The sequence below is a fragment of the Podarcis liolepis genome (genome assembly GCF_965112155.1).
Source record: "Podarcis liolepis genome assembly, chromosome: 13".
Classification (NCBI taxonomy): domain Eukaryota; kingdom Metazoa; phylum Chordata; class Lepidosauria; order Squamata; family Lacertidae; genus Podarcis; species Podarcis liolepis.
The window spans coordinates 20,934,151-20,961,582 of record NC_139573.1 but is presented as its reverse complement, the minus strand read 5'-3'; the positions used below and the strand labels follow the sequence as shown (position 1 = coordinate 20,961,582).

The 27,432-nt window shown below is 45.5% G+C and overlaps 2 protein-coding genes across 2 annotated transcripts; one reads left to right on the top strand and one right to left on the bottom strand.

Moving 5' to 3' along the window:
- Positions 1-866: 866 nt before the first annotated feature.
- On the top strand, positions 867-8,389 carry RPL13A (ribosomal protein L13a). The gene is made up of 8 exons (XM_083472075.1): positions 867-978; positions 2,513-2,585; positions 3,356-3,421; positions 5,159-5,260; positions 6,277-6,362; positions 6,567-6,626; positions 7,799-7,921; positions 8,265-8,389. Exons 1-8 carry the CDS (start codon positions 964-966, stop codon positions 8,349-8,351), a joined length of 612 nt encoding a protein of 203 aa, XP_083328201.1. The 5' UTR covers positions 867-963; the 3' UTR covers positions 8,352-8,389.
- A 1,140-nt stretch (positions 8,390-9,529) lies between these two features.
- On the bottom strand, positions 9,530-21,291 carry LOC310691850 (trans-1,2-dihydrobenzene-1,2-diol dehydrogenase-like). The gene is made up of 7 exons (XM_083472067.1): positions 20,995-21,291; positions 17,671-17,782; positions 16,057-16,220; positions 13,312-13,564; positions 13,072-13,196; positions 10,835-10,985; positions 9,530-9,694 (listed from the first exon to the last, which is right to left on the bottom strand). The coding sequence occupies exons 1-7, from the start codon at positions 21,082-21,084 to the stop codon at positions 9,555-9,557; spliced, it is 1,035 nt and encodes a 344-aa protein (XP_083328193.1). The 5' UTR covers positions 21,085-21,291; the 3' UTR covers positions 9,530-9,554.
- Between the last annotated feature and the right edge of the window lie 6,141 nt (positions 21,292-27,432).

The window sequence follows — 27,432 nt, the reverse complement described above, 5'->3', positions numbered from 1 at the left end:
GTTCTCATCCTGAGGTAAAGTTCTTAACCTGAGGTACTATTTCTGGGTTAGCAGAGTCTGTAACCTGAAGCATCTGTAACCCGAGGTATCACTGTGTTATCAAAAAGTTTCTATCAAACTTGGCCACACGTCGGGTGGGTTAAAGATCTACTGCACCTGACCTTGTCTGACAGTCAGCAGCAATCCAGAGCGGCTGCCAACAGGGCAGAGGGAACAATTTTACCTGGAGATCATGCAGATTGAATCTGGAACATGTTGCATACAAAGCAGCTTCTTTACCACTGATCCACATTGAAGCCACCTTGGGAATTCTGCAGACACACTAGGTGGGGTAGCAAGTGACATGGAGGGGATCAGTAAACGCCATAAGGCAAGAACAACTGGGTTAAGTACTTAATTCGTTCCGGAGGTCTGTTCTTAACCTGAAACTGTTCTTAATCTGAAGCATCACTTTAGCTAATGGGGCCTCCTGCTGCTGCGCCGCCAGAGCCCAATTTCTGTTCTCATCCTGAAGCAAAGTTCTTAACCTGAAGCACTATTTCTGGGTTAGCAGAGTCTGTAACCTGAGGTACCACTGTACTTTGCAATATAATAAAGATTTTTTAAAAAAGGAAATAAAAGACTAATTAACAAGAGTGACAGCTCTAATACGTTACAACAAGCTGAGGGTGGGGTGGGGAAAATGAGGCCCAAGCAAAAGGCGCCTCACTCCCGGTCTAAAGTTGGCGGTTGCTCCAATACATAGATACGCAAAAGGTGTAGACAGGTGAGGCTGCGTTCGACGTCATCAAGACCGGCCGACCAGGGCGGCGTTCACACTGTCGGCTTTGCCGCGCGGCCTTGTCCGTCGACGTCATTTCCGCCCCTGCGCTTTTCGACCTTTTTCGGTAGCAGCCGGAAAGGGTAACCCCGCGGCGTGCGCTGGGCGGAGCCTCTTTTTCGTTCGGCCGCCGAGGAGCAGCCATGGCGGAGCCAAAGGTGCGGCTGATTCGGGGGGCTTTTCGGTTGCTTTTCTCGGAGGCTAATGGGCAGGGAGGCCGCTGGGAGGGAGGGCGGGCGGCGGGCCTCGTGCTGGGCCGCATCCTGCCTCCTCCTTCCCTGCCGTCGGCTGGTGGGGCTGAGGGCCGGGGGGGCCCTGGCGTGGAGGGAAGCGCGGCCTGGCGGGCGAGGCGAGGCTGCCGCCTTTGCGTGCGGGGCCGGGGCCTCGGACGGGGTTAATCATGCTGATGATGCGCCCGTGTGGAGTGGCTCCCCGTCAGCGCGGACTAGCCGCTTGGATGGGGGATACATATGGACCGCGTGGTTCCTGCGAGCGGGCCTCGTCCCCCCATCACCACGTTGCTGTTTTCCTCATTTAATCGGAAGCAACATCTACGGAGGACTTGACATTTTCAGGTTTATGTTGAATGGAAGGAAGAATCGGGGGTGTTCAACGGCAATATATATATAATCATTTAAGGTTATTTTTTAATACTTAAATGTAAATCGGTGGGCTAGGTATGAAAAAGAAAGAAAAAATGACCAGGTACAGGCCAGTCTGGCTCATCTGGAATGAAAGGAGAGGGGCTCCTACAAGCAACTGCTCTCTGCACCATCACAGTCTCTTTCTCTATTTTAAATGTGGCAGCACATCTTTTTCCAGAAAGAGTGCTTCTGTGCAGGATCCTAGTCAGGAACCTGTACTCTTTTTCGGGATACCGTGTTGCATTTTTCCTCTCTGTTCTCTCTCTCTTCTGGCCCCACTCTTCCCATGCTGAAGCCTTTGCGCATCTGAAATGGTGTAGTGCCTCTGAGCAAGCCAATATCTCCAGCTCAGTTCTCATTTTGCCACCATTTCTGTTGCTCCTTTCCACCAGTTTGCTATTAATAGAGAGTTCTAATAAATTTAAAAATTAACCAGTAGCACCTTAGGGACCAACTAAGTTTGTTCTGGGTATAAGCTTTCGTGTGCATGCACACTTCTAAGGTGCTACAGGACAGTTTTTTAATTTATTTCAACTGCGTCAGACCAACACGGCTACCTACCTGAATATAGAAAGTTATAGTTTGTTACACAGGTTCTCAAGGTGTATACAAAGTGGGGCTAACTGTACAGCTATATAAGAAGCTGGTGTGGGTGAAAAGGAAGAGCCAATAAGGTAAAATTCTAGTGCAGCAGCAGGCGCAATATTGCAAGAATCACAGCTTTCACAGTAAGTTTGGCTATGCAGAAGAGAACTGGCATATAAGGATGTAGAGGTACTTGGCTGGGAAATATGAACCAGACTACTATGCAGTGTGATAGGACTTGGTTGCATTTTGGATGGAAGTAAGCCAAGCATAAACCCTGACACTTCCTCTGCTGATTTGGAAGGGTTGGGGAAACCCCATGGCTTCACTCAAGAGACCTTTATAATTGCTGTAACATTAACATTTACTTGGACTAATAAAATATTTTATTTGTTTGCTCCCCCCCCCCCCCGTTTCCTTTATCAGCTTACATGGCCCCCAACTAAAACTCTTCTTTCTCCAGGTATTGGTGATTGATGGACGTGGCCACCTGCTGGGTCGTCTGGCTGCCATTGTGGCTAAGCAAGTCTTGCTGGGTAAGATTCAGTTTCAGAGGGGAAGAGGCTCAACCTACTGAGTATTACTGGCAGGCAGATGATACAGTTTTCTGTGCTAACCATTCAGCTCCTTCTGATATGCTTTGGAGTAGACTTTGAGGATGTTTTTTGAGTCTTGCAACTGTGATAACAAATTCTTTTGCTCTGGGAGTGCTTCAAACTTAGATTTCTCCAAGGATTGCAAAGGGAAGGTGGCATTTCAAATTAAGAGGCATAGTTTCTAGTGTAGAGGATGATAAACCTTTTTCTCTCTTGAGGGTTACATTCCCCCCAGGGGTATTTACTGGGGGGTGCATGCCAAGTAGGAGAATCAAATGAAAAGCAACCAGGATCTGCTGCTACTCCCCAAATGCTCTTAACCTTGTTACATGGTATGTTCTGCACTGTGGCTGTGCTGGCGGGCACTAAGTTGCCAAAGCCTGGGGTAGGGGCTCAACCTAGGTTCTTATACTTGAAACACATGTGCTGTTACATTGATTTATGAGGGAAAATCCATGTGATTTCTGACCTTTCGCTTGGCCAACTTTGGAGCACACAGCTGAGAAGGAGTGGGATGTGTGCTGTGTACTAGGATGATGGACTCACCTTGCAGTTTTTAAATCTCAAACTAGGGGCTGGGAAACATGAGATTACCTTGTCTGTAGCAGGCAGGTAAAGTATTGAGTTCCTCTTCTGAACTTTAGTGTCCAGCCTGTGCTCTGTGGTGAGGACACAGTCTCAATTTGCACTCTTCCCCCTCCCCTTCCCAGGGCGCAAAGTGGTAGTCGTGCGATGTGAAGGGATCAACATATCCGGCAACTTCTACCGTAACAAATGTGAGTACCATAGCAGATTTTAAAATCTGTCTAAATGTCTGGCTAGGGTTCTTGTTCTACTGTTGTCTCTCAAAGTACTTGCATTATGTTGTGGACAGAATGTTTCTCCATGCCTATAATAAAGCAATGTCTCCATCTGTGACAAGCACAGCCAATCCTTCAGTCTTTGAGGCTGAACAATCTTATCCCCTACAAGGCTGGGAAACATGTGGTTCTTTAGATGTTGTTGGACTCCAGTTCTCATAATCTCTAACCATTGGCCATGTAGGCTGGAGCTGATGGGAGTTCAAGTCCAGCAGTATCTTGAACATTGCAAGTTAACCTCCCCAGGTGTAGAATAAAGGTGGCATTATTACAGAGACCAAGTAGTACTGACTTCACAGGTTTGAAGCATAAGCGTTAGATACTTTGAGGCCCAGTTGGTTTTTTTGTTTACTGGGGAATGTGTATGCTTCCTCAAATGGGAGGATCCTTTAGTCTTCAAGAAGACGCACTAGAGAGCAATAGCATTTATATGAAATGTAGCTGAAGACCTTTTTTTCTTGCAAGTGATAACGGGATCAGAGAGAAACCTGGGAAGCTGCCTTACAGCAGGCTTCAGACCATTGTTTCATCTAATTCCATATTGTCTGTGGCAGCTCTTCGGTGTTTCAAATAGGTCTTTCCGTTGATCCTTTTAAATGGAGTAATTCTCTAGCCATTATAGCTGCAGAGGTGGTTTGGGTCAAATGTGGATGCAACTGGTAAGGACTCCATAAAGAGAATTCCAGAGGACAAAGAACCAGTTAACGGTGGAGTGCTCAGACCCGTGCCAGGTCTAGAGGAAGGAGATAGCATTGTGCCAACTGACCCATCTCTGCAAGTGTCATTTTTGCATAAATTCAGATTCTGGCTTTTCTTCTTGCCCAAAAGACATAGCATTGAGCTTATAACTTTAATAATAATAATAATATCCCACCCTATTTCCCAAAGAAACCAGGGGTTTGGTGTCGTATTGTGTTATAATTTGTTAGAAGTTGCCCGCAGTGGCTGGAGGAACCCAGTCGGGTGGGCGGCATATTAATTATTATTAACATTTAAGAGCACATTTCAAACATTTACGAACAATTTAAAACCATCTGCAGATATTGAGAACATCTCAAAACATTTTTAATTGTTCTGTTGTCATTCTGGCCAGCTTCTGTTGGCACATTTATGATATTGTGTCGTGGACTAGCTAGCCAGTCGTAACTGCCACTGTTGCTCATTGGTGTCCAATGGCATTGGCTTGAGGAACAAGATGGGTGTGATGGTGGTCAGTGATGATGCTTTTCCACCATAGTTCGAGTGTCATGGCCATGAGATAACTTTACATGCACTACCATCTGAGACCACCACTCGCCTCTCATGGCAAGTTCTGCCTCTATTTGATATAGAATATTTCCTCGTCAGTATGCCTTGTTCTTGTACAAATCATAGAGTCTGTAAGACCTGTGGTCTGCATGAAGACCTGAAGGCTTTTATGCTCTGCGGGGCCTGTTCTGACTTCTGTGGTTATTAACCTGAGGCAGTGTAAACATAGTTTCTAGACAATAAGAAATGAGTAGGTGGGTCTTGAAAAGTCTGCAAACTGGCTTGATAGCCATCACGCTTAGGTAAGTAGTATATATATAACTGCATATCTGCTAGCCTCGTGCTCATGGTAACTTTCTTGCCAGCCTGTTCTAACCGTGCCATTCTCTCTTCCCATTCTCCCAGTGAAGTACCTTGCTTTCCTGCGTAAGCGTATGAACACCAACCCGTCCCGTGGTCCTTACCACTTCCGTGCCCCTAGCCGGATCTTCTGGAGGACAGTGCGAGGTAGGTGTATTCTCAACAACTTTTATCTAACCAAGAAGATAAATTGATGTGTTGGGGCACATCACATGGTATATTCACAAATCAGTATTCAGTGGGAATCAACAGTTCTACTAATTTGTGTTTTACCACTTTTACTAAAACATGTTAAGACTTTAACATGAAACCATTTCTGGTCTGTGTCTTTTTCACATATTCACTCATGGGTCTCTTTGGTTCCATTTCTGTGTTGAATGTGTGAATTTTTATCTGTCTTTTACACATGCAGTTAGATACAGGCAAGCCCCAGTTTACATGGGGGGTTATTTTCCAAGGCACCACACATTGAAATGAATGAGTATATTTGAAACACCATTGAAAAAGCCTGCAAACACCCCCTTTTATGATGCTTTGGGGTCACTTCCAGGTTCAGCGTACATGGTCATGCACATATCAGACACACCTAAACTGGTCACTCACTGCCTGTACATATTTAATGTGTGTTTTCTCAAAATACACAGTTCTCTGTGCATTTTGATGTGTTCTGACCTAAAAACTATATCACAGTATTCAGAGAAGTATGAAATCCAGTGGATAGCTATGTTCCAATGCCCGCTCATGTGTTTATATTGTAATTAGCAAAGATCGGTTTCTTAAAAGCTGCCCTAATACTGGGTAGTCAGTATATACATCCCAATGGGTGTTCATTTCCAGAATTTGCCCTAAAGAGGCAAGTTGTTGTTAATAATAATAATACATTTATTATTTATAACCTGCCCACTCTGGGCAGCTTACAGCATAAATAAAACAGAATAACATCAAACATTAAAAAGTCCCAATCCAGGGCTGCCTTCTAAAAGTTATGCAGTTCTTTATTTCCTTGACCCACCCTCAAATTTTTGACTTTATTTCCTATAACCCACCCTCAAATTTTTATTCTAAATTTCACGCTTCTTTTAGAGGGCACATACTGCTCTTTATCCTACCCTGGGAGCTCTGCTTCTCCTCCAGCCTCTTCACCTCTCCTCTCCCTTTTGCAGGAATGCTCCCACACAAGACCAAACGGGGTCAGGCTGCCTTGGAGAGGCTGAAGGTCTTTGATGGCATCCCTCCTCCTTACGATAAGGTAACTTTCCTTCTGTCTTTGGTGCTTTGCCATCATTATTCCTGATCCTGTTCTGTCAGTGATGTTTCTCTTATACCTACATTGTTTGACTTGAAGAGTGAGAAGAAAATTCCAAACGCTGAGGCAGATTTTGCGCCTCTGGGAGTGCTCACAGTTGCCTTTGTCTTGCACATATTGCTTAATGGGACATGTCTTCTCTTACAGCGCAAGAGGATGGTGGTCCCTGCCGCTCTGAAAGTGGTCCGCCTCAAGCCCACACGCAAGGTATCTTTTACCATTATGTTTTAGTAGACGTCTTACAACTGCAATGAGGGACACACAAAGTGGCTTTCCAACATTTCTGCATTCCAGTGCCATAAAGCGCTAACTGGGGGAGGGCCTATAACGCTCCCCCTCCCCAAGTTAGACCTGGAGCAATACACTTTGCATGTGTAAAGCCTCAGGTTCACCCTCCGGCATCTCCAGTTGAAAATCTTGTGTAGTTTTGTAGAGAGGTAGCCTGAGGCCTTGGAGAGCAGCAATACTGGAGCAAATGGACTGACTCACAATAAGCTTTATATGTTACTTCTGGAAGCCCCCACAAATAGTATTTAAGAACAAAATTCTGAATTTGGGAGCATCCTTAGTCTATTAATGGGACCCATGGCAGCTTTCTTTCTCCATGTGATCATCTTGAAACCTCATGTCATGGTCAAACCTGCCTTGTCCCCTATGCAACTGGTTTCTTTTGGTGCTTGCTTCAGCCTATCAGAAGCAGCCTTAATAGACTCTTCCTGGCAAGATGGCCTTAGCTACTGCGCTCAGCAAGTTCTGCTATTGGCTGGTCAGTGATGATGACACTCCACCATTAGTTCGAGTCTCAAGACCATGAGACCACAACTCTTCATGCACTACCATCTGAGACCAGCCCCTCATAGTTGGAGCTTTGTGCTTTGAGTGGGGGCAAAACAGCCCTTTGGGTAAGCAGCAAGGCATATATAAATTAGAGCAGTTCGTGTGCAGCAGGAATTTGGGCTCTTAAGGAGTCACCTGTGGGGTCGTTCAGATTTTGTTGCGTTCCAACTCCCATCATTCTGGTCGCTCTAGTTGGGGCTGATGGGAGTTGGAGCAACAACTACCCGAGGGCAACAGGCTCCACATCCCTGTTTATAATGTGTGCTGCATTGAGGGTTTGCCTGGTGGTGAAAGTGCTAGGAACAGAGCCAATAGTCTCCCTAGGAATATTATTGAAAGCGGAATTCTGTGGGCAATAGTATGTGGGTTGGGAAGAAGGCCTTCATGCAGTTGCTGTGTGGGATTCAGTGAATAGAGGCAAGAAGGGGTAAGCGAGGAGGTAGCTCCCAACTTTGTGTGTGGGCAGCGACATCTTGTGCACAGGAACAGCACCCTGCAGTGCTGGACGCTTGTAAGTTAATACGTGTCTTTCCCAACCACAGTTTGCCTATTTGGGTCGCCTTGCCCATGAGGTTGGGTGGAAGTACCAAGCCATCACAGCTACCCTGGAGGAGAAGCGCAAGGCAAAGGCCAAGATTCATTACACAAAGAAGAAGGAACTGAAGGTGAGTTAGCCTGAAATCATAATTATTGTGGGGAGTGTTCTGGGTTTAGTGGAGAAAGGAACCCCTCTCCCTCCCTTCCCACTTTTAATTTAAAAATGGAGGGGGAACCAGAACCTTTAGATTATTATTACAGGCAAGAGTGTCTATTTATGCCACTCCAGCAGGTGAGTAGGCTTCAGATCGTTGAAGATACCTAAGCTGAACTTTGGTTAATTCCCCCCAACTGTCTGTCTTCCATCTGTATGTGAAGTTGTGTGTACATGTTGTGCTCTCTTAACATCAGACCTCTTCTACTCTTACAAAGCCTACCTATGAATTTACTTTTTCTTTTCTTTTCTTGTAGAAACTCCAAAAGCAGGCAGAGAAAAATGTGGAGGGCAAGATTGCAAAATATACAGACATCTTGAAACATTACGGCATTCTGGTTTAAATAAAACTATTCACAATAAATGATATAGTTTACAGGTTCTTGGTTTTGTGTCTGTGCTTTAAAATCACTTTTAAGTTAGCCGATCAATAATTGCTACAGCCAAATTCTCTTCTGCAGTGGACTGGAGTTGAAGGGAAAAGAGGCGTTAGTGTGAGTAAATGGTTCTTGATTCTCTGGCAGAGGAACTGCTGCACTTGGAAGATCATAGTTCTATGAATGGGTTGGATTGCTTTATAAGAGGTAAACAATGGAAGGGGTATTGGTCTTAGTCACTTTTAAAAAATTGCTTGACTGACACTTTATTTCTCATCTGGTTCTCAGTCCTGTAAGCCCCTCCGTCTTTTGACCTTGTGCCGTACACAAACCTCTTTATGCTTTGACAGTAGGACTGCCAACTGCTGAACCCGTCTTAAGTATGAGAATAGTCTTAAAGAAGAACTTCAAAAGAGCTTCAGCTCCAAGCCATGAACTGTTTTACTTAGGTCACACTTAACAGGTTTGGCCTACTTCAGGCATGGCCAAACTTGGCCCTCCAGATATTTTGGGACTACAACTCCCATCATCCCCGACCACTGGTTCTGTTAGCTAGAGATGATTGGAGTTGTAGTCCAAAAACATCTGGAGGGCCAAGTTTGGCCTTGCCTGGCCTACTTGCATCTCTCTCAATTGCTGGCCCTCCAATAACCAAATTTGCTAGCATCACCTTTGATTCTGCCGGCATGCTCGTTTTAGGCCTGCACCAAATATCTCAGCCGCCCCCCCCCCTTCTATAAATGTCCTGTTTAGGTACCATTAGAGAGAATACCACTAGGGTTGTGAGTATTGGCAATAAGGAGCGGGAGATAAATATTTTAAATCAAAAAAATGACTTCTTACCCCATCCTCTCGGTCACAATGCTAATTATGGCCTTGTAGAATACATCCAACCAATGGGAGTAACCAGATAAGAAAGGGATGGCCATTTCTCCCCTGAGTTCCATGCCATCCCTTTGAGGAATTAACAGGCATGCATTAACTCTTAAGGACTAGGTGTTTTGAAACAACAGTAGATGCAGGGAGAATATATCCTGCCCACATTTTCAGATAATTTGTTTTCCAGGTAGACGAGTTTCCATGCCCTCACCCAGACAGTACTCAACAGCATTCATAAATGCAGCCACTCTTCAGGTAATAGAATGTTTTCCGACAAAAAAAGTGCAAAGTTTATTTTCTGATCTCAGATTGGTTGATACATTGGACCTGATCTTGTTCGTAGATCACACCCACTTGCCTTCGTGCTTCATCAGAGATGGTTGCTATGATTTCACTCTCGTGTAAAGGCATGACAGGACTTTCCTTCAAACCTGCACAAAAGACAGGTTAATAGAACCTGGATTAATAGGTACAGTTCTAAGGTCTGAGTTTCAAAGTACAGTGGTGCCTCGCAAGACGAAATTAATCCGTTCCGCGAGTCTCTTCGTCTTGTGGTTTTTTCATCTTGCGAAGCACGGCTATTAACGGCTTAGCGGCTGTTAACGGCTTAGCGGCTTTAAGAAAAAGGAAACAAACTCGCAAGAACTCGCAAGACGTTTCGTCTTGCGAAGCAAGCCCATAGGGAAATTCGTCTTGCGGAACGACTCAAAAAACTGAAAACTCTTTCGTCTTGCGAGGCATTCGTCTTGCGAGGTACCACTGTAGTTCTAGACTGCAATCGTATGCACATTTTTCTGGGCCTGTAATAACGATGTAGGAAATGGGACATTCATTTATCTAAGCTAATAGATATCCCTGTTTTAGCACACATCTAAACTACTCTCAAGTTATACAAGATCACATTTATGGCAGAGTTTTTAGGAGAGCAGTGTTAGTGGACAGAAGGGGGGTTTGCTGTGATGTCTATATGAAGCCTCCAGATTCAAGGCCAGTATGCCTCTGGGTAACAGTTGCTGGTGCGTAATATAGTAGGGTAGAGGTCTTTCCTTTCATGTGCTGCTTGTGAGATGCTTGGAAGTGGAGGCGGCCCAAGAGATTTTCTTTGAGCCAAGCAGCAAATGCTGCCTCAGCCAATCACACCCCATAAAGTGCAGGGCAGGGGCATATAGTGTCCAAGGTTGTTACTTTGGCACCTGAGGCAAAAATATATAATTTATCCTGCAGGTACCTCTCCCCTCCCTGGTATTACAATAAATTTCCAACAGCAATAAAACATTAAATAACTAATGACTTGCTGTCCATGTAATTTAAAATTTTGAAGGCTCGCTTTACCTCTAGTGTTGCTAGGGGGAATCTTGCCATCCAGATTTTGCTGAACTTCAACTCCCATCAGCCCCAGCAAGCAGAGCCCAGTGGTCTGGGAAGATGGAAGGTGTAGTTCAGCAACATTCTGGAGGGCCAAAGGTTCCCCACACCTAATGGTAGGGCCAGCCCTCCTCAAGACATGTGGTTGCCCTCGCTGGTTGAGCTATTCACGTTCCTCAAAAACATCACCTCCACAGGAGCCTTACCCTTCAGTAGGCACAGCCGGACATGTTCAGCTTCGTATCGTAGCCCAATGTCGTGCTCGAAGAACAGCGGTTCAGGCGAAGTTGGCAGGGGCCATTCCCAGCGCTTTCCTTTGAGAAACATGACTGTGGGGCTGTTCATGTGGTTGGGGATCTAGAGAAAGAGAAGAAACATGCATTTTCTGATGGGAAGCAGAGAAACTCTGGGATTTGTCTACTCTGTGAGAATCAAAGCGGTGATGTTCTATTATCTAGACCAGTGTTTCCCAACCTTTTTTGGGCAAAGGCACACTTGTTTCATGAAAAAAATCTCGAGGCACACCACCATGCCAGATGGGGAAAGGTCACTTTTTACTTATGTAAAAAAAAAAAAAAAAAAATAGTAACAGCATAGAAGGTAATGGTTAGGCTAGCATCCCTCTTCCAAATATGCTAGGTTTTTATTTGCAGGGACTGTTCTAAATGGGAAAGCATTCAGCACTGTCATTCTCCCATCTGCCATCTGAATTGGTACTATTCTGGGTCAACTTACTCTGCTGCATGTGTAGATGAGGCCTTATTAACATTTAAGCTGAGAAAAGTATGACGTTTCAGTAGACAGTCTGCAAAATGGCACCAAGTGTGGGGGAGGGGGCAGAACAGGTTTCAGATACAGGATATTAAGCATACACGTACCTCAGATTGAACTGGTTGCTTGCTTTGCAAGTTTTCATTTCCCAAATGACTGCCTTGGCAAGCGCAATACCTGCCAGGCTCAACGCTGGTCTCGCGCTGCCGCTTCCCGCGCTCTCAAGGCCCCGGGAGGAGGAAGGCGTGAAGGGAATCCCGAAGGTGCGAAAACCTCGCGCATGCGCAGGCCTTCCGCCTGCGACAGCCCAGTAGGCCGGCCTAGCCTAGCCGTGCGGCAAGAGCGGCAAGAGCAGTCAAGAGCTAGCGTGCGGCAAGAGCAGTCAAGAGCTAGCGTGCGGCAGAGCGGCGATGGGATGTGGGAGGGAGCTCGCTCCTCGCCGCCGCCGCCCCGCCTCTCGCCGCCCGCCTCGCCCGCCTCCCTCCCACGGCACACCAGGCAACGTCTCGCGGCACACTAGTGTGCCGCGGAACACCGGTTGGGAAACACTGATCTAGACTGTGCTGGTGACTGCTAGATTCCCATCTCCCTGATCAGTCTCAGCTAAGGGTGTCAGAGAATTCCAACAGAAATGGAGAAAGGAGTGGAAGTTGCCCCTGTTGGCTTTTTCGTTCCATGTGTGTGGGTCAGAAATCAGGGTTCATTGCCGTTCTGTGAGGTAAATGGGGAAGAGAAGCCGCTGCTGCTTGGAGGCAGAATTGCCAGAAACACCATTGGTATTGCTGCCCTTTGGTTGCTAGGGGCCTGCCCTCGTCTGTGGGGTGTTGCAGCTGCTTGAGGAGTTCTCACTTATACATGTAGTCGGGTGAGGCGGCTCACACTGAGGGCTAGTAACTTGCTAAGGTCACCTAGGGAGTTCATGGCATGCAAAGGCAACTTATGAATCAGAGAACCATTTGGGTGGCAGCTTGAATTCCACAGCAACTCTCACTACCCAAGCCTAAAATCTCTCTCTGCTTCATTGTCCTTGCCATTTGAACTTCATTTCCCTCCAACATGACCAGTGGGGTGTAGATCCCTATTCAGCCACAAAACTCCCTGAATGACTTTGGGCGTCATCATTCTACTTCACAGGATTGTTGTGACTTTAAAAGTAGTGAGGGGCAGACCTATATATGCTGCCTTGGATGTTTTGGGAAGAAAATTTGATACAGAAGTAAGTGATCCTAATTTTTAAAAGTAAGTGCACATCTTCCTCATCTTCATCATGTATAATATACTTGCCATTTATGAATCCACAATATTCCATGCTATGGATGGGCAGAATAGAGATGTCGTAATACTATATGATCTGCAGTAAATTCACATGGATTTCTGACTTCTATTAGCTTATCTATAGTAACAACAAAAATTGTGTCCATCCTGTTCTCCCTGAAGTTTGATATTTAAAATTCTTCATCTCAAAGTAACTCAGGTGCAGATTTTATAGCATATCTATCCCAGGGTATGGATCACAGAGTACAGGAGGCCACTGGCTCCGTCTCGCTGAGCCACCATTTTGTACACCCAAGCCTCCATTTTGTACCTGTCCGTGGACACCTTGTGCTTCTGGTTAAGTAAACAAAGCCCACCTCACAAGTCAGGCATCTGCCCACACCACTTAGCCAAGTACCTTGATGATCCCATCGGTTCCCCCAATTAATGCCTCTCCTGGTAGATCGATCATCATGGTGCAATTAAGCACAGCCTGCCGGTTCCCTGAGTAGTTGAGGACGATGCCAACGGTTTCATCCGCTCCTGGGAAACACAGAAAAGGATGTGATGCATCACTAATCCATATCTCCCAAACATTAATTATAGCCCTAGGGCTCCCACAAACTCCACTCTCTTCACCCCACTGTAGCAGCCTCACCTGACTCAAGTAGGAACCCTGAGGCTGTAATGCTTTGTGGCTTCTCAGGCCCAAAAATCATCGAAGCAAACTGAATGAGGTAGCAGCCCAAGTCCAGAATGACGCCTCCACCCAGTTTCTTATCCACCAGCCTTGGGATGTCATCCATCCGAAAGCCTAGTTGAGCTCGAAGCACCCTCAAGTCCCCAAGATCCTTCTTACTTAGCAGAGTGCGGATCTGCTCGGATACAGGGAAGAATCTTGTCCAGAAGCCCTGGAAGAGATGGAGGCTAATTTACACCCTGCATTTCCATTCGGAAAAAGAAAGAGGGAGTGGGTATGAAGAACAATTTGGCATTTGATGCAGAGTTTCAGAAGCTCGGGAACTTCAGCCTGTGTGTCATACTAACAAGTGTCTCAGCAAACCAAGTTTCTAGTCCTTAGGATATTTAAAAGTGTGTGGGCAATGCCTGGTGCAAACTGTAAAACTAAGAGAAGGCTGAGAAGCGGGTGAATCTTCTGAATTTTTATTTTTATTTTTTATTTTTTTTTGCCCCTCCACAGTGACTAGTGTTTAATGCAAGGGTCAGCAAACTTTTTCAGCAGGGGGCCGGTTCACTGTCCCGAAGACCTTGTGGGGGCCGGACTATATTTTGAAAAAAACCCCAAATAAATGAAAGAAGGTGATTGGGCCAGATCCGGCCTCCGGGCCTTAGTTTGCCTACCCATGGTTTAATGTGTTAGGTGCACTGCAATTTTGGGTAAGAAAAAAACAAACGAGCCCATTGGCTTATAAATCCAGCAAATAAAGCACTAGACTGGCTAGGGAGAGCCAGTATAGTGTAGTGAGTGGCAGGAGATCAAACTGAAAAAATAAGTGGGATGTATGGAAAAGAAAGAGTGATTCAAACATGTGAATGTACTAAAGAACAGAATTTGGGAAAGAGCCATTGCTCAGTGGCAGAGTATCTGCCTTGAGTGCAGAAGGTCACAGATTCAATCCTTGGCAGCTCCAGGTAGGGCTGGGGGAGAACTCTGAAACCCTGGACAGCTACTGACAGTCAGTGCAGACAATATTGAGCTAGATGGACCGTTGGCCTGATTTGGTATAAGACAGCTTCCAATGTAAAAGGTAAAGGGACCCCTGACCATTAGGTCCAGTCGTGACCGACTCTGGGGTTGCGGTGCTCATCTTGCTTTATTGGCCGAGGGAGCCGGTGGCCAGCATGACTAAGCCGCTTCTGGCCAACCAGAGCAGCGCACAGAAACAAAGGCAACTTTTCATTATTTATCCAAGTTGGAGAATCCTCATACAGATTTCAGTTCTATCCTGGCAATCATAAGGGCTAGAAACTTCAGGGTGTGTTATAAATTGAAACAAAAATCTGGAATTCCGCTACACTCGCTCACCTCTTTGCCTAAGGCGGGAGATGAACTGGAAGAACAAGGAGGAAGGGAGTGCAGGAGGCAGGGGAGAGAATGAGGAGGGAGCGCAGTAATATATACGGGTTTATTGGAGTCAGGATCTACAAAAGCAAATGTGCAGGATTAGCAGCATGTGACTGGAAATCAGTGACAGCCCAGACTGCTAACAGTGCCCCAGAGTTCACATGGTAAAGGTTGCAATGTCAGCTCGTGCCTTGCAAAACTTTAAGCTTGCCACATTTATTAGATTGCCAGTTTCCCTGTCGCAGCTGCACAATTCAGCAGACAAAACATTCCTCCTCACTATGTCTGCAATCATAAGGGAGAGCTGCACTTGCTGAATTTCTACCTGTTGCACAGTATCTCTATGGGAGTGTTGCCAGAAGATGATCAGTGGGGACAACTCTGCTTCCTGCATTGTTCAGAGCAGCTTAATTGTGTTCTCTTGCTAGCAGTTAACCACAATTCCTTTGGTAGCCAGATATCTAAAAGAGAATCTCATCCCTTATATATCCAGCTGATCACCATGCTCTGCAGGAGAGGGCCTTCTGTAAATAGCATCTAATTGGAAGGTCCATCCTGTACAATGTAAGAATCGAACCTTTAGCATAGTGACACCTACCCTTTAGAAATCCCTCCCATTATATGTCAGCCAGGAGCCGTCTCTGTTTGTAAGTTAATTTGGGCCCATGTTGTATAGGGCCATGTGAATTTTGGGCATCCACCCAAGCAACAAACCACAGCTTTAAGATTGGCTAGCAATCATCAAGCAAACCATGATCCCTGGTTGAGATGTAACAGGAAACTAAGGCTTCCCGGTTGCAACAGGGGAGGAATGTGCAATAGCATAGTGCTCATTCACAGTAAACCATAATTAGCTAAAAGGCCACCTCTAGACTGTCAGTAATTTGCTGGACGGATTCGACTGTTTACCAGAAATTTAGGTTTTGCACAATGGAAGTGGATTAAAATATTATGTTGCTCTTGTACAACAAATCCACTTTTTATTTTTTTTTTTAAAATGACTTCTTGCAGTTAGGAAAGTGATGCAGAAATGTACTAAAAACTGTGGGATAAACAACTGATTAACAGAAAGATGTAGAACTACTGTGCAAACTAATCAGATGAGTTCTCATTGCCTCAGTGCAAACAAATCAAAATGAATGTTCAATGAAGACCAGGCGTAGCCTAACCTCTGTGTAAGCTTTGTGCAAGCAAATGAGCATGAATGCTCAATAAACAGGCAGAAATAGGACTTGAACCCATATCTTGCAGACAGTCTTCACTCTTTTTCTGCTGTATCACACTGACTGCTTCCCACATTGCCCCAATATTTCCTACCTCCATGAGGAACACATTGTTCTCTTTAGCCACTTGTACCATGTCCCAGACTTCTGCTGCATTCATGCCCATGGGTTTTTCACACAGGACGTTCTTCTTCGCACGGAGGAAGAGGAGGACGAGTGCATGATGCTGAGTATGGACCGACCCCACATAGACCACGTCTGAAAGAGGGATCCCGGCAGATGGGGAGCAGAAAATGGGAAGCAAAGCAAAATTTTAGCCACAAAACCTGTAGGCTCAACCTCAGTCTGTTTTCTGTGGCCTGAAACTAGTGAAATGATAAAGATGTTTCTGAGCAAATGTAGAGAGCATTCCCTCACCACTATCACAGCCAACCTCTCAAAGATCCGGGATTAGTGGGCAAAGCTTCTATGTTAGAAGGTGGGACTTTCCATGGTAACTTGAAGCCCACCACTATGAAACCACTGGAGGGAAACCAAGAATCTGAGTTTTGCTCCTTATTCTGGCTGGGTTCCAGATCCTGAGAAGCCTGGAGTATGTTTAATACAGGGGTCTGTTTAATATAGCAGCCTATGGGCCTGGCCTGATCCAGCCCACACAGCCTTCCCAAGTGAGCCACCAGCATCTCACTGTCTTCTCAGCCTCTTAGCAATCTGTCCATGGGGAGGCGGAATGGCCTTCCCTTTCTCCATGTGCAGAACATTTAGCTTCTGCTCTGCATGAAAAAGACTGTCTTTTCTCATAGCACAGTCCTTCCATGCAGCTTCTTCATGGAGAAAGAGAGACATCTATTTTCCTCTGACTTCTGTGTTGAACTGTGAAGATGAAACTCCTGTTTCTCACACAGCTCTGTCTAGAAATTCTACCATCTCCTCATAGAGCTGTGGGCTGAGGGGCTATTTGAGCTGAGCCGAGCTATTGTATTTCTATGCTGCTTTTCATTCAAATGAATCTCAAAGCGGCTTACAAACAATAAATAACAATAACATAATAAAGCAGAATAGAACAAATACAACATAAATCATATAAAATAATTAACGAGTCTGCAACAAAATGATTGCAACCTGTAAAACACTATTAACAGAAAATAAGCGAAATATCACAATTACAGCAAAAGTAATGTTATGTGATTAACAAATTGATGTTTATAATCTATAAAACAATATTAACAATTCCAACAAATAGCAACTAAAAAATATAAGCTAAGTGCTGTTAAGTTCACACACACGCTCTCCACTCCCCTATGCCTCATAATCTTTCACTCTATTCAGTGCATTAAAATATACATAAGATGCACATAATGCCGTTGTTAAGCAAGCTCCGCAGTCTGACCTGCTATGAGACAGCTTCCTATTGTTCTTTTGCAGGGTCATTGAGAGATGTGTACAAGGGACAGAGAGAGGGTGGCGTCTGATGTCTTCCTGTCTGAAAGCTGTTTCCAGTTTGATATCCAGATTCCATTAGAACAGCCTTCTCTAACTTGGTACCCTCAAGATGGGTGCAACTCCCATCATCCCTGACTCTGGGCCTGGGTGCTGGTTGGGCCTGATGGGAGGCATAATCCAGAAGCTGGGGAAGGCTGCCTTAGAAGATCACACCTCGTTCCCCTTTCCCCACTTGGGCTGATTTTCCAAGCTCCATCCGCCTCACCTATGTCAGGGTCCTCCGCCAATTTATCATACGATCCATAGGCCTTAGGAATATTATGCTGCTTGGCATATTCCTCAGAGCGCTTGAGGTCTCGAGAAGCAATGGCAGCTACCTGGGGAGAGAAGAGCCAGCCTATGAGAGAAGAGGCCGTGAGCGACAGAGCCTCACGTCACCCTAGTTTGTAACCGAATGCCAAAGTAAGTTACAAGCTGATCACTTTTTGTACCATCACAAGAATGATAGGAGTCTGCTTTATAGTGAGTCAGAGCATTGGTCCATTTAGCTTTAATATCGTCTGCACTGACAACAACTGGAATAAATTCATTGAATATATAAAGGAGAACAATAAAAGTTTAAAGACACTAGCAGGACTGGAATAATACCTTCAATGTAAATTAGTAGAGTTATGATAATAATATACGCAATAAGTATGTGATGTATATACCAGCAGCTGGGAGCAAGGGAAGTCAAGACTCGGCAGAGTCAAAGGGTTTATATTGTGATAATAAGAAATGTTGGAAACAGGATCATATGAAGAAAACAATAAAAATTTATTTGAAATATATATATATATCGTCAGCACTGAGAGGCAGTGGCTCCAGGGTTTCAGTCAGGGCAGGGGCGTAGGAAGGAGGGGGCGGGGAGTCTGCCCCGGGTGTCACCCTGAGGAGGGGGGTGTCAAAATGGCAGCCAGCCAAGGGCTACACTCACAGTAGGGTGGCCGAGGGTGCGCGTGCGCCGTTGTTATGGGCACTGCTCGAGCGCCATCCATATGGGCGCCACTTGAGTGTCGTCCGTATCAGCAGTGCGCATGCACCACTGGGTTATTTGCCCTGCCCCTTGACACCCTGCACCGGGTGCCGAAGAGCCTTCCTTCGCCACCGAGTCAGGGACCTCTTCCCCCATCCCTACTTGGAGATGTCTGGAATTGAACTTGGGACCTTCTGCATGCAAAGCAGGTGCTCTGCCTCCTGGGCTATGGCCCCCTTCAAAAGTCAATATAAAGAATGGTGCCTTTCACCCTCACCCTCAACCCATGTGAGTGATGATAGTGCCCTTTGGTGATTATGCGCACAGAAGCAGGGAACAGCGACTCTTCTGAGTTAAATCTTTTTGCAGCATTTGGCTGTAATGCGCGTCAAGTTCTGACAAATCCTGAATCTCGAGGTGTGGCTCCTAGGAGGGATTTCATGCTTACCTGAGGTGAAGTGGGATCTGTATAAGGCTGCACATATCAAACCCAGGAACCCAGGTGGGTGATGAAGAGAGGGAGCAGCTTTGCAAAACTAAAACTTGTGTCTCTAAGCTTCAGGGAAATGCCAGGATCAGGGGCAGACGGATGGGCTTTGTCAGCAAGTGAGAAGTGTGGCGTGCACAAATGTTTAACAATGAGATGTATAAATGCTGCACAATCAGATCAGGATGAATGCTCATTATCACATAACAACACCACAAACAAATAAGAACGAATGCTTAATAAGAAACTGGCACCATCTAACTTATGTGGAAGCTTTGTGCAAGCAAATTACGGTAGGATGGATGCTTAGTAATCAGATCATCCGGAGGAGATCATCTGGAATCTTTCTGTGTTTTGTTTTGTCTGTTTGAATGAGATACCCATCAGAGCTTGAAGAAGATGACACCCTTGAGCTGAGAGAAGGAAGAAGAGAGGTAGCAGAAATAACAGCTGGCAGTTTTTCAAAGGCAAGAGACAGAGAGTTGGGAGATTTTAGCTGATGTTAGCTGAAACTGGGGGTGTAGCCTTGGGTGGGTGCCCAAAATGCACTTTTCTCATGAAGACATATTTTCTCTTGAAGGAGTGGCAGTCACGCTCTGCTTCTTGTTGTTGTTTTTGTCAGTTGGTTAAAAGAAAAGACTACTGCTACCCAGAACTGCAGCAAAATGTTGCGACTCTTTCCCTTGTAACCTTTTCTACTCTGGAGAGCTGCTTCTAGGCAGTGGAGACAGGCTAGCCCAACCTTTGCCAGCCTGGTGCCCTCCAGATGTTTTGGAGGGCACCAGGTTGGTAGACCAAACCATGTCCGCCCTGACAATCCTGAGCTAGATGGACCAAGTGGTTTGACTTGGTATAAGGCAGCTCCCTGATAGATCACACAGACCATGCATACAGGTTCACATAGAAAGTGTTGTATGGAAGCAAAGTGGCTGAGACTGGAGCACCAGCAGCCAAAGAAAGTGATGGTTCCTGGAATGGCAGATCAGGAGAACAGCAGCCCATCATGTAATGGAATACAATTGCTGTTGGGAGTTCCACCCTGACACTTCTTGTTTTTAAGTTACATCTACATCCCAGCTTTCCTCCAAGGAAGGAAATTTCTAATTTCCTGTCAAGGCGACATACATGGCAATCCCCTCCCCATTTTATCCTCACAGCAACCCTGCGAGGTAGAGATTAGTCTGAGAGACTGTGAATGGCCCAAGGAGCTTTATGGCTGAGCCATTCAACACTCTAACCCCAGTTTTTTCTCGAACTTGGATCCTCAGCTGTTGTTGGACTACAACTCCCATTATCCCTAGCTGGCAGGGCCAGTAGTCAGGGAGGGTGGGAGTTGTAGTCCAACAGCAGCGGGAAACCCAAGTCTGAGAAATACTGTTGTAGCCACTATGCCATGTTCACTCTCATTGTCAACACTTAATTTCTGGCAGGACACCTGTGTCTTTTAACATCCGCCTGTGAAGCAGAAACAGAGAAGACAAGGGCTTTTGAGGCACGAGTAACCACCCTACACCATGTTAAAGTGCCAGTCCACATCACTTGTTCATTATTGTCAGCACTGACTGTCTTCAGCTTTCCAGGGTTCCAGGCGGGGAGCCTATTCCAGCCCTAGCCAGATACACCAGGGATGGAGCTTGGGAACTTCTGTATGCAAAGAATGAGCCCCACAGCTGAGCTTATAACCAAGCTTCCCCTCATAGAAAATGGGGCAATTTGTCCCTCTACCGCACTGTTCTCTACTCTGACTGGCAGCTGTTCTTCCAGGTCTTTCTCCAGAAAGTAATTCTTTCTCCAGAATCGCTACATGAGAATCTATTTTTTTTTTTTTTAATAACTGGCAATAGCAGAGATAGAACTTCTGCCTGCAAAAACCACGTGCTCCACCGCAAAGCTCCTCACTTTTCTAGCATGGGGAGGGAAATCTTTGCCAGCTATGTTTCTAGTGACAGGGAGCTCTTAACGGCACAGAAGCTCTCCCAGAAGAAAGCTGGCAATTCTATTATCAAAGTGTGATAGAATATGGTCTTGCCTGCCCTGTGCCCCCATGCCACCCGCCCACAGCATTTGTTCCAGGCCTGTTATCCAACCTTGTGATCCACTGCCGGCAAAGTCTTCAAGGCCACGATGAAATCGTGGCTGATCTTCCCAGCGGAGCAGATCCCCCAACGGAGAGCCATTTCAAATTCCTGAAGCGATGCGGCGGAGAGGTGCTGTTCCTTCTGCCTGTTTTCTTCAGGAGGGTGCAGCAGTTTGTCACTCAGCTGCCCACACAGAGGGCTGAGGCTTAGCGTAAAGAGGCAGGCTGGGGAGCCCAAGGGCAGGTAGAGGCCTGCTTGCCTACTTCCAGAAGTGTTCGCGCAGGTGAGAAGAGGAATGAGGCAGTGATGCACAGGACAGGGAGGAGGAATCCTGGCTTTTCAGGGCAAGCGCGTGGGCTGAACACATGACCAACGCTACCTTGCACTGAGTCAGGCCACTGATCCATCTAGCCTGGTAGGGTCTATTTTGAGTATGGGCCAGAGGGTGGGGAGGAAGACTCATTTTGCATTTTAAGGTAAATCTGTGTAATCTTAACTTTCCGATACAACAAAGCCATCCTTTGAAATTCTCTGAATTCTGCCATGCCAAGTAAAGTACGCAAAAGTGTTTTCAAAGGTCCATAAGAATTGCAAGAGTTCATTAAAAAAACGTTCAAAAACTGCATCGCATCAGCGGAAATTGTTCTGCAAATGTCTGTATATTAGGCAACGTTGCATACAACCATATATATATATATATATAGGGAGAAATTCTTAAGAAAATGCTGGTGAATCTTCATGCGGACTTAAAAAACAAACAAACCCAAAAACCTGATGTGGAGATTGGAGGATTGGGGGGGGGGGTGAGAAATTGAGGGAACCCAAATGTGACAGTTTCCCCCATCCCCAATTCTAAACCTGATTGCTGTTCAAGAATTCAGAGAGGGTGGGATTGGGCCCTTCCCCCAGCCTTGGCGCTTGAGATTCTTGTACAGTGGTACCTCAGGTTAAGTACTTAATTCGTTCCGGAGGTCCATTCTTAACCTGAAATTGTTCTTAAGCTGAAGCACCACTTTACCCAATGGGGCCTCCTGCTGCTGCTGCACCGCCAGAGCAAGATTTCTGTTCTCATTCTGAAGCAAAGTTCTTAACCTGAAGCACTATTTCTGGGTTAGCGGAGTCTGTAACCTGAAGCGTATGTAACCTGAGGTACCACTGTAAATGGAGATGCAAGAAACTGAAACATGGACCATCTCTCTCCATGCTCCGTCATGAAGCTGCAGCCCCTTTCCCTCGATTCCTGAGGATCAGTGGACGTTTTGCACAGTTCAAGCATCTCCGCCCCCACCAAGCTGTCCATTACTGGCCCCCACCAGCAGGCACAAAACTGGGCAGCGGCTAAGTTCAGCAGGCAGCACAGAGCTGTATAACAGGTAGCAATCAGCTGACAAAGCTTTTTTTTTTTCTCAGTGATGCTGGCGAAAACTTGTTTCCTGCTACTTAGTGTCTGTGTCTGTTACAGGCAGCAGTCTTCACCCTGTGAATCTTCCTCACTCTCACAGCTCCTTGACTGCTTGCATTTCAGAGGGCAGTGAAAACTTTGCAATTTAATCAGGCTCTTGTGCCCTCCTAGTTATTTGCACAGTTGTGGGTTTCATTGTCTCATCCTTCTCTCATCTTTCTCTGTTCTTACAATATTACTGAATGAGAGCTATTTGGATAATATTTCTCTTTTATCGTAGTTCTCTTTTATCGCTGTGCTTGTTTTTAACTGTTCTTAAGCTTTGTGTGCATTTCATGGATCTGTATGTCACTTTGAGACTTTTTGGTGGCAACTTGTGAATAAGTGAAAATAAAATAATAATAATAATAATAATAATAATAATAATAATAATAATAATAATATATTTTACAGTGGTACCTCTAGTTAAGTACTTAATTCATTCTGGAGGTCCGTTCTTAACCTGAAACTGTTCTTAACCTGAAGCACCACTTTAGCTAATGGGGCCTCCTGCTGCCGCCGCACCGCCAGAGCACAATTTCTGTTCTCATCCTGAAGCAAAGTTCTTAACCTGAAGCACTATTTCTGGGTGTTATGTACTGAGTTGAATAGGATCCAAACTGAAACAGTCTGATTGGTCCTAGAACAATAGGATTCAGAATGCAGCAGTCTGATTGGTCCTAGAACAATGCAGCAGTATGATTGGTTGGCAGGAACCACCCAATCATGCTCCAGATATAAGTGAATCCACAACCTGATTGGCTTACAGTAGAATTCCAGAATTAGCCAATCATGTGCAGCCCATTGTGTAAATAATGTATATAAAGCAGATACTGTGAGGGGACATTCATTCATTCCTCCTCACCACTATGAGCTGAATAAAGAGCATGAAATCACTTTGCGACTCTGAGTATATATCGCTGGGTTAGCGGAGTCTAACCTGAAGTGTCTGTAACCTGAAGTGTCTGTAACCCAAGGTACCACTGTATTGGGTTTAATTGTACACTGTTCTGCACTTTAGAAAGGAAGAGGAGATAATTTAAATCAATCAATCACTCAGTTAGCTTTCTTTCTTTCTTTCTTTCTTTCTTTCTTTCTTTCTTTCTTTCTTTCTTTTTCTTTCTTTCCCTGTCCTCCCCTGCAATATCCCAGGGCTGGTTGCAGCAACATAATCAAACATAATCAAAACATAATCAAACAACAGAAAACAAACGTACGAGTTTATATACAATTATAAAAGCAAGGGAAACACCTCCAGAGAGGAGAAGTGGGTACCACAAAAATATCTTAACAATAAAGAGGTGTGCTTTCAGCATATGAGGGAGGAGGTGCAATGAAGATGCTTGATGCACCTCTTCACCCTGCTCATTGCACCACTGGCGGAAAAAGAGGGTGCGGGGGGGGTGCGGTCTGCCCTGGGTGTCATCCCTGAAGGGGGGTGACATTGCCGTCCTGCCCCTGCAGACGGCTTGTCTCACACCCAGGTGCACAGCATGTGCCAGAGCAACTAGCTCCGCCTCTGCATTGCACACTCCCTTTCCCCCCTGAAACCCAGGCATCCTAGAACCTGTTTTTAATTAGAGGAATTAGCTTTGGAATATAGTGAGTCATTATGTGGAACTTGCCTCTAGGCATGTGTGAAGTGCGTTGCTGTTCCTGCACCATTAATGCCATTATTCTCATCACCCCCAGATTGGAGGAAGCTGTGATAGGGTTTCTAGGTAAAATGTGATGGTTGTTTCCTAGAAGGGTCGTCTTTTATGTCTCTCATTTGGTCATTTTTGTGACTAGCTTGACGAAGAGTTCTGAAGCTTCTGCATACTATTTCCTCACAACATGGTTGGTCTAACCTTCCTATATACATAAAAATGTAACGCTGTCGTCACACAGCTACTGTTGATTTCAAAATGGTGGTTTGGAACAACTGCAAAGCTTTGGATAAAGCTGTTTTTTCTGCAAGAGGGGTAGGTGGGGTTGGCAAGCAATGTGAGCAGAGTTGCACCCCTTAGTCAGAACATAAGAAGAGCGCGCTGGATCAGGCCGATGTCCCATCTAGTCCAGCACCCTATTTTCACTTTGGCCAGTCAGATGTCCATGGGAAGCCCAGAAACAGGACCCAACTCCCAAAGTTTCCAACAATTAGGATAATAATGTCAATGCCTATTTTGAAATTCTCCTGAAATTCATAGTAGTGAGTGGAGCCCAACAACACTGAGCTGACTGCAGTACAGTGGTACCTCAGGTTACAGGCGCTTCAGGTTACAGACTCCGCTAACCCAGAGATAGTACCTCAGGTTAAGAACTTTGCTTCAGGATGAGAACAGAAATCGCTCGGTGGCAGCAGTGGAAAACCCCATTAGCTAAAGTGGTACCTTCAGGTTAAGAACAGACCTCCAGATCGAATTAAGTTCTTAACCAGAGGTACCACTGTAACTTACTGGGCCGCCAGCAATTTGTGTCTTCTGTTTCCTTGTTCCTCCACACCCGCTCTCTTAAGCTGGGTGGTTGCAAGATTTTATCTCTTAATCCCTCCCTTGTTGTTTTGTAAACCTTCTCCCTGGAAAAATGGGGTGCTAATTTTAATTTCAGGTGCCATCTCTTTTCCTGGCAGCAGCGATGCATTTTGCAACACCCAGGGTGTAAAGTGTCAAGCTTTGCCTTCAAACTGGCTTGATTAAAACTGCTCTGCTATCCAGACACAATCTCCATTGAGTTCAATGAGATCTGCATCCTAGGACGGATCACTAGGAACAGTCTAAACACTCATTATTTCCTCCCCAACGAAACTTGAAATTGTTGGTGTCTTGAGAATACAGAGCGCCTTGTGGGTGTGGCAGCCATGGTGTGTGGTATCCCCTTCCAGCTTTGTAGCATTCAAAAGTTTTCGGTGTTTTCTGCTCATGCTGACTGCAGTACAGTGGTACCTCAGGTTACAAACGCTTCAGGTTACAGACTCTGCTAACCCAGAAATAGTACCTCGGGTTAAGAACTTTGCTTCAGGATGAGAACAGAAATTGCGCGGCAGCGGCAGCAGGAGGCCCCATTAGCTAAAGTGGTACCTCAGGTTAAGAACAGTTTCAGGTTAAGAACGGACCTCCAGAACGAATTAAGTTCTTAACCTGAGGCACCACTGTACTTCTGTAGGTGTGGACTGAGAGGTTCTATTAGAAACATATCCTTGCTGACTAGAGCTCTCAAGATCTTTTGGACTACAATTCCCAAACACCTTGAGAGCTGTAATTGGGGCTGCTGGGCTCTGTAGTCTAGAGCATCGGGGGGGGGGGCACCAGGATGGCAAAGGCTGCTCTAGAACCAAGATCTATTTATTTCTACTTCCCTTAATCTTGTTTTTCCCCCACACGCCTACACAAGCTCAAATGAAAGCCAAGCCTTTTTGATCTGTAGTGTGACTGTTTCTTCTCTGATGACACTAGACAGCCAAAGCTTGTTGCCTTCAGCAATCTTGCAAAGTGACTGTGACACCTGGGCTAATAGAGCCCATTATGTCCCAACAGCCCAAATCTAATCCATCATTCTAGGTGTTTTCCCATGTTATTCTATTGAAATTTTAAATTTTCACAGCGCAATCCTATTCAAGTCCCGTTGAATACATTGGAGCATTTTCTGATTGCCACCACCTTTCTCATCTCAAACATTTTGCATGAAGATCCCCAGGCAACTTTCTTCCTAATCTTACAATAGCTCCTTTCTTTAATCTTCTTAAATTCTTGCCAGAATCCGAATTGGTTGGCTGGGATGAAATCTTACAGGCTCAGATGGTGCAGCCTGGCCCACACCGTTCCATAAAGATGCTGAACGACTGACACTGTTGTTGCACCTGCAGCCCAGGGAAAAGCACTGAGAACAGCTCTGTCCAGCACCTCTTGTGGTGTAGTGGTTAAGAGCGGTAGACTCGTAACCTGGTGAACTGGGTTTGCTTCCCCGCTCCTCCACATGCAGCTGCTGGGTGACCTTGGGCCAGTCACACTTCTCTGAAGTCTCTCAGCCCCACTCACCTCACAGAGTGTTTGTTGTGGGGGAGGAAGGGAAAGGAGAATGTTAGCCGCTTTGAGACTCCTTAGGGTAATGATAAAGCGGGATATCAAATCCAAACTCTTCCTCCTCAATTTTGTGTGCTGTTACATAAATGCTTTTCAAAGGGTGACCTGCCTAAGTGCTGAAGTAAGCTGGTATTGACATTAATAATCATACTGAGTCAGCCTATTGGTCCGTCTAGCTCAGTAGTGTTTACTTTCCAGGGTTTCAGTGTGGGGGGTGGGGGTCCTCTCCCTGTCCTACCTGGAGATGCTGAGGAATGAATCTGGGATTTATTTATTTTTGCACGCAGAGCAGATGTTCTACCCCCGAGACACAGGCCTTCCCCCAAATCCTATGCCCCCCTTTTTCCATCGATCTCTGTACCATCAAACCAAAGGGATGTGAAATTCGCAGAGTACTTTTCTAGGCTCCCGATCCAGCTGAAGTTACTTGTGAGTGAGATGGTGATCCCTGTGCACACTTACTGGGTAAGGGGGACTTGCTTCTGTGTAAACTTAAGAGAGCACACTGAGCTGCCTGTCCCATTGAAAACAATGGAGCAAGTTAAAGTCACGACAAAAAACAACAACTTCTGCCCCATTGCTTTCAATGGAAATTGCTTGTCATAGCTAATTTTAATTGGGGCCTAATCTTGGAGGCTGTATTGGATATTTTTCAGCTTATTAAACCAAACTGCCATCGTGGAAGTTAGAGATTTGCTATAAACACACACAAACACACACACACACAGTGAATCTAGTGGATGATGCAGTTCATACTACTTTGCAATCTACACTTCATAACTTTGATGTTATAAACCACAGAGGGGAGCAACCTACAACCCAGGGGGCGCATTTTATAAAGCCCTTAATACCTCCTGATTAAAAAAAAAACAGATATTCTCTATATTTTGGAAAGCTGTTTGTTTGTTCACTATACATTTGGGCACCTTTTAAGATAATGGAACC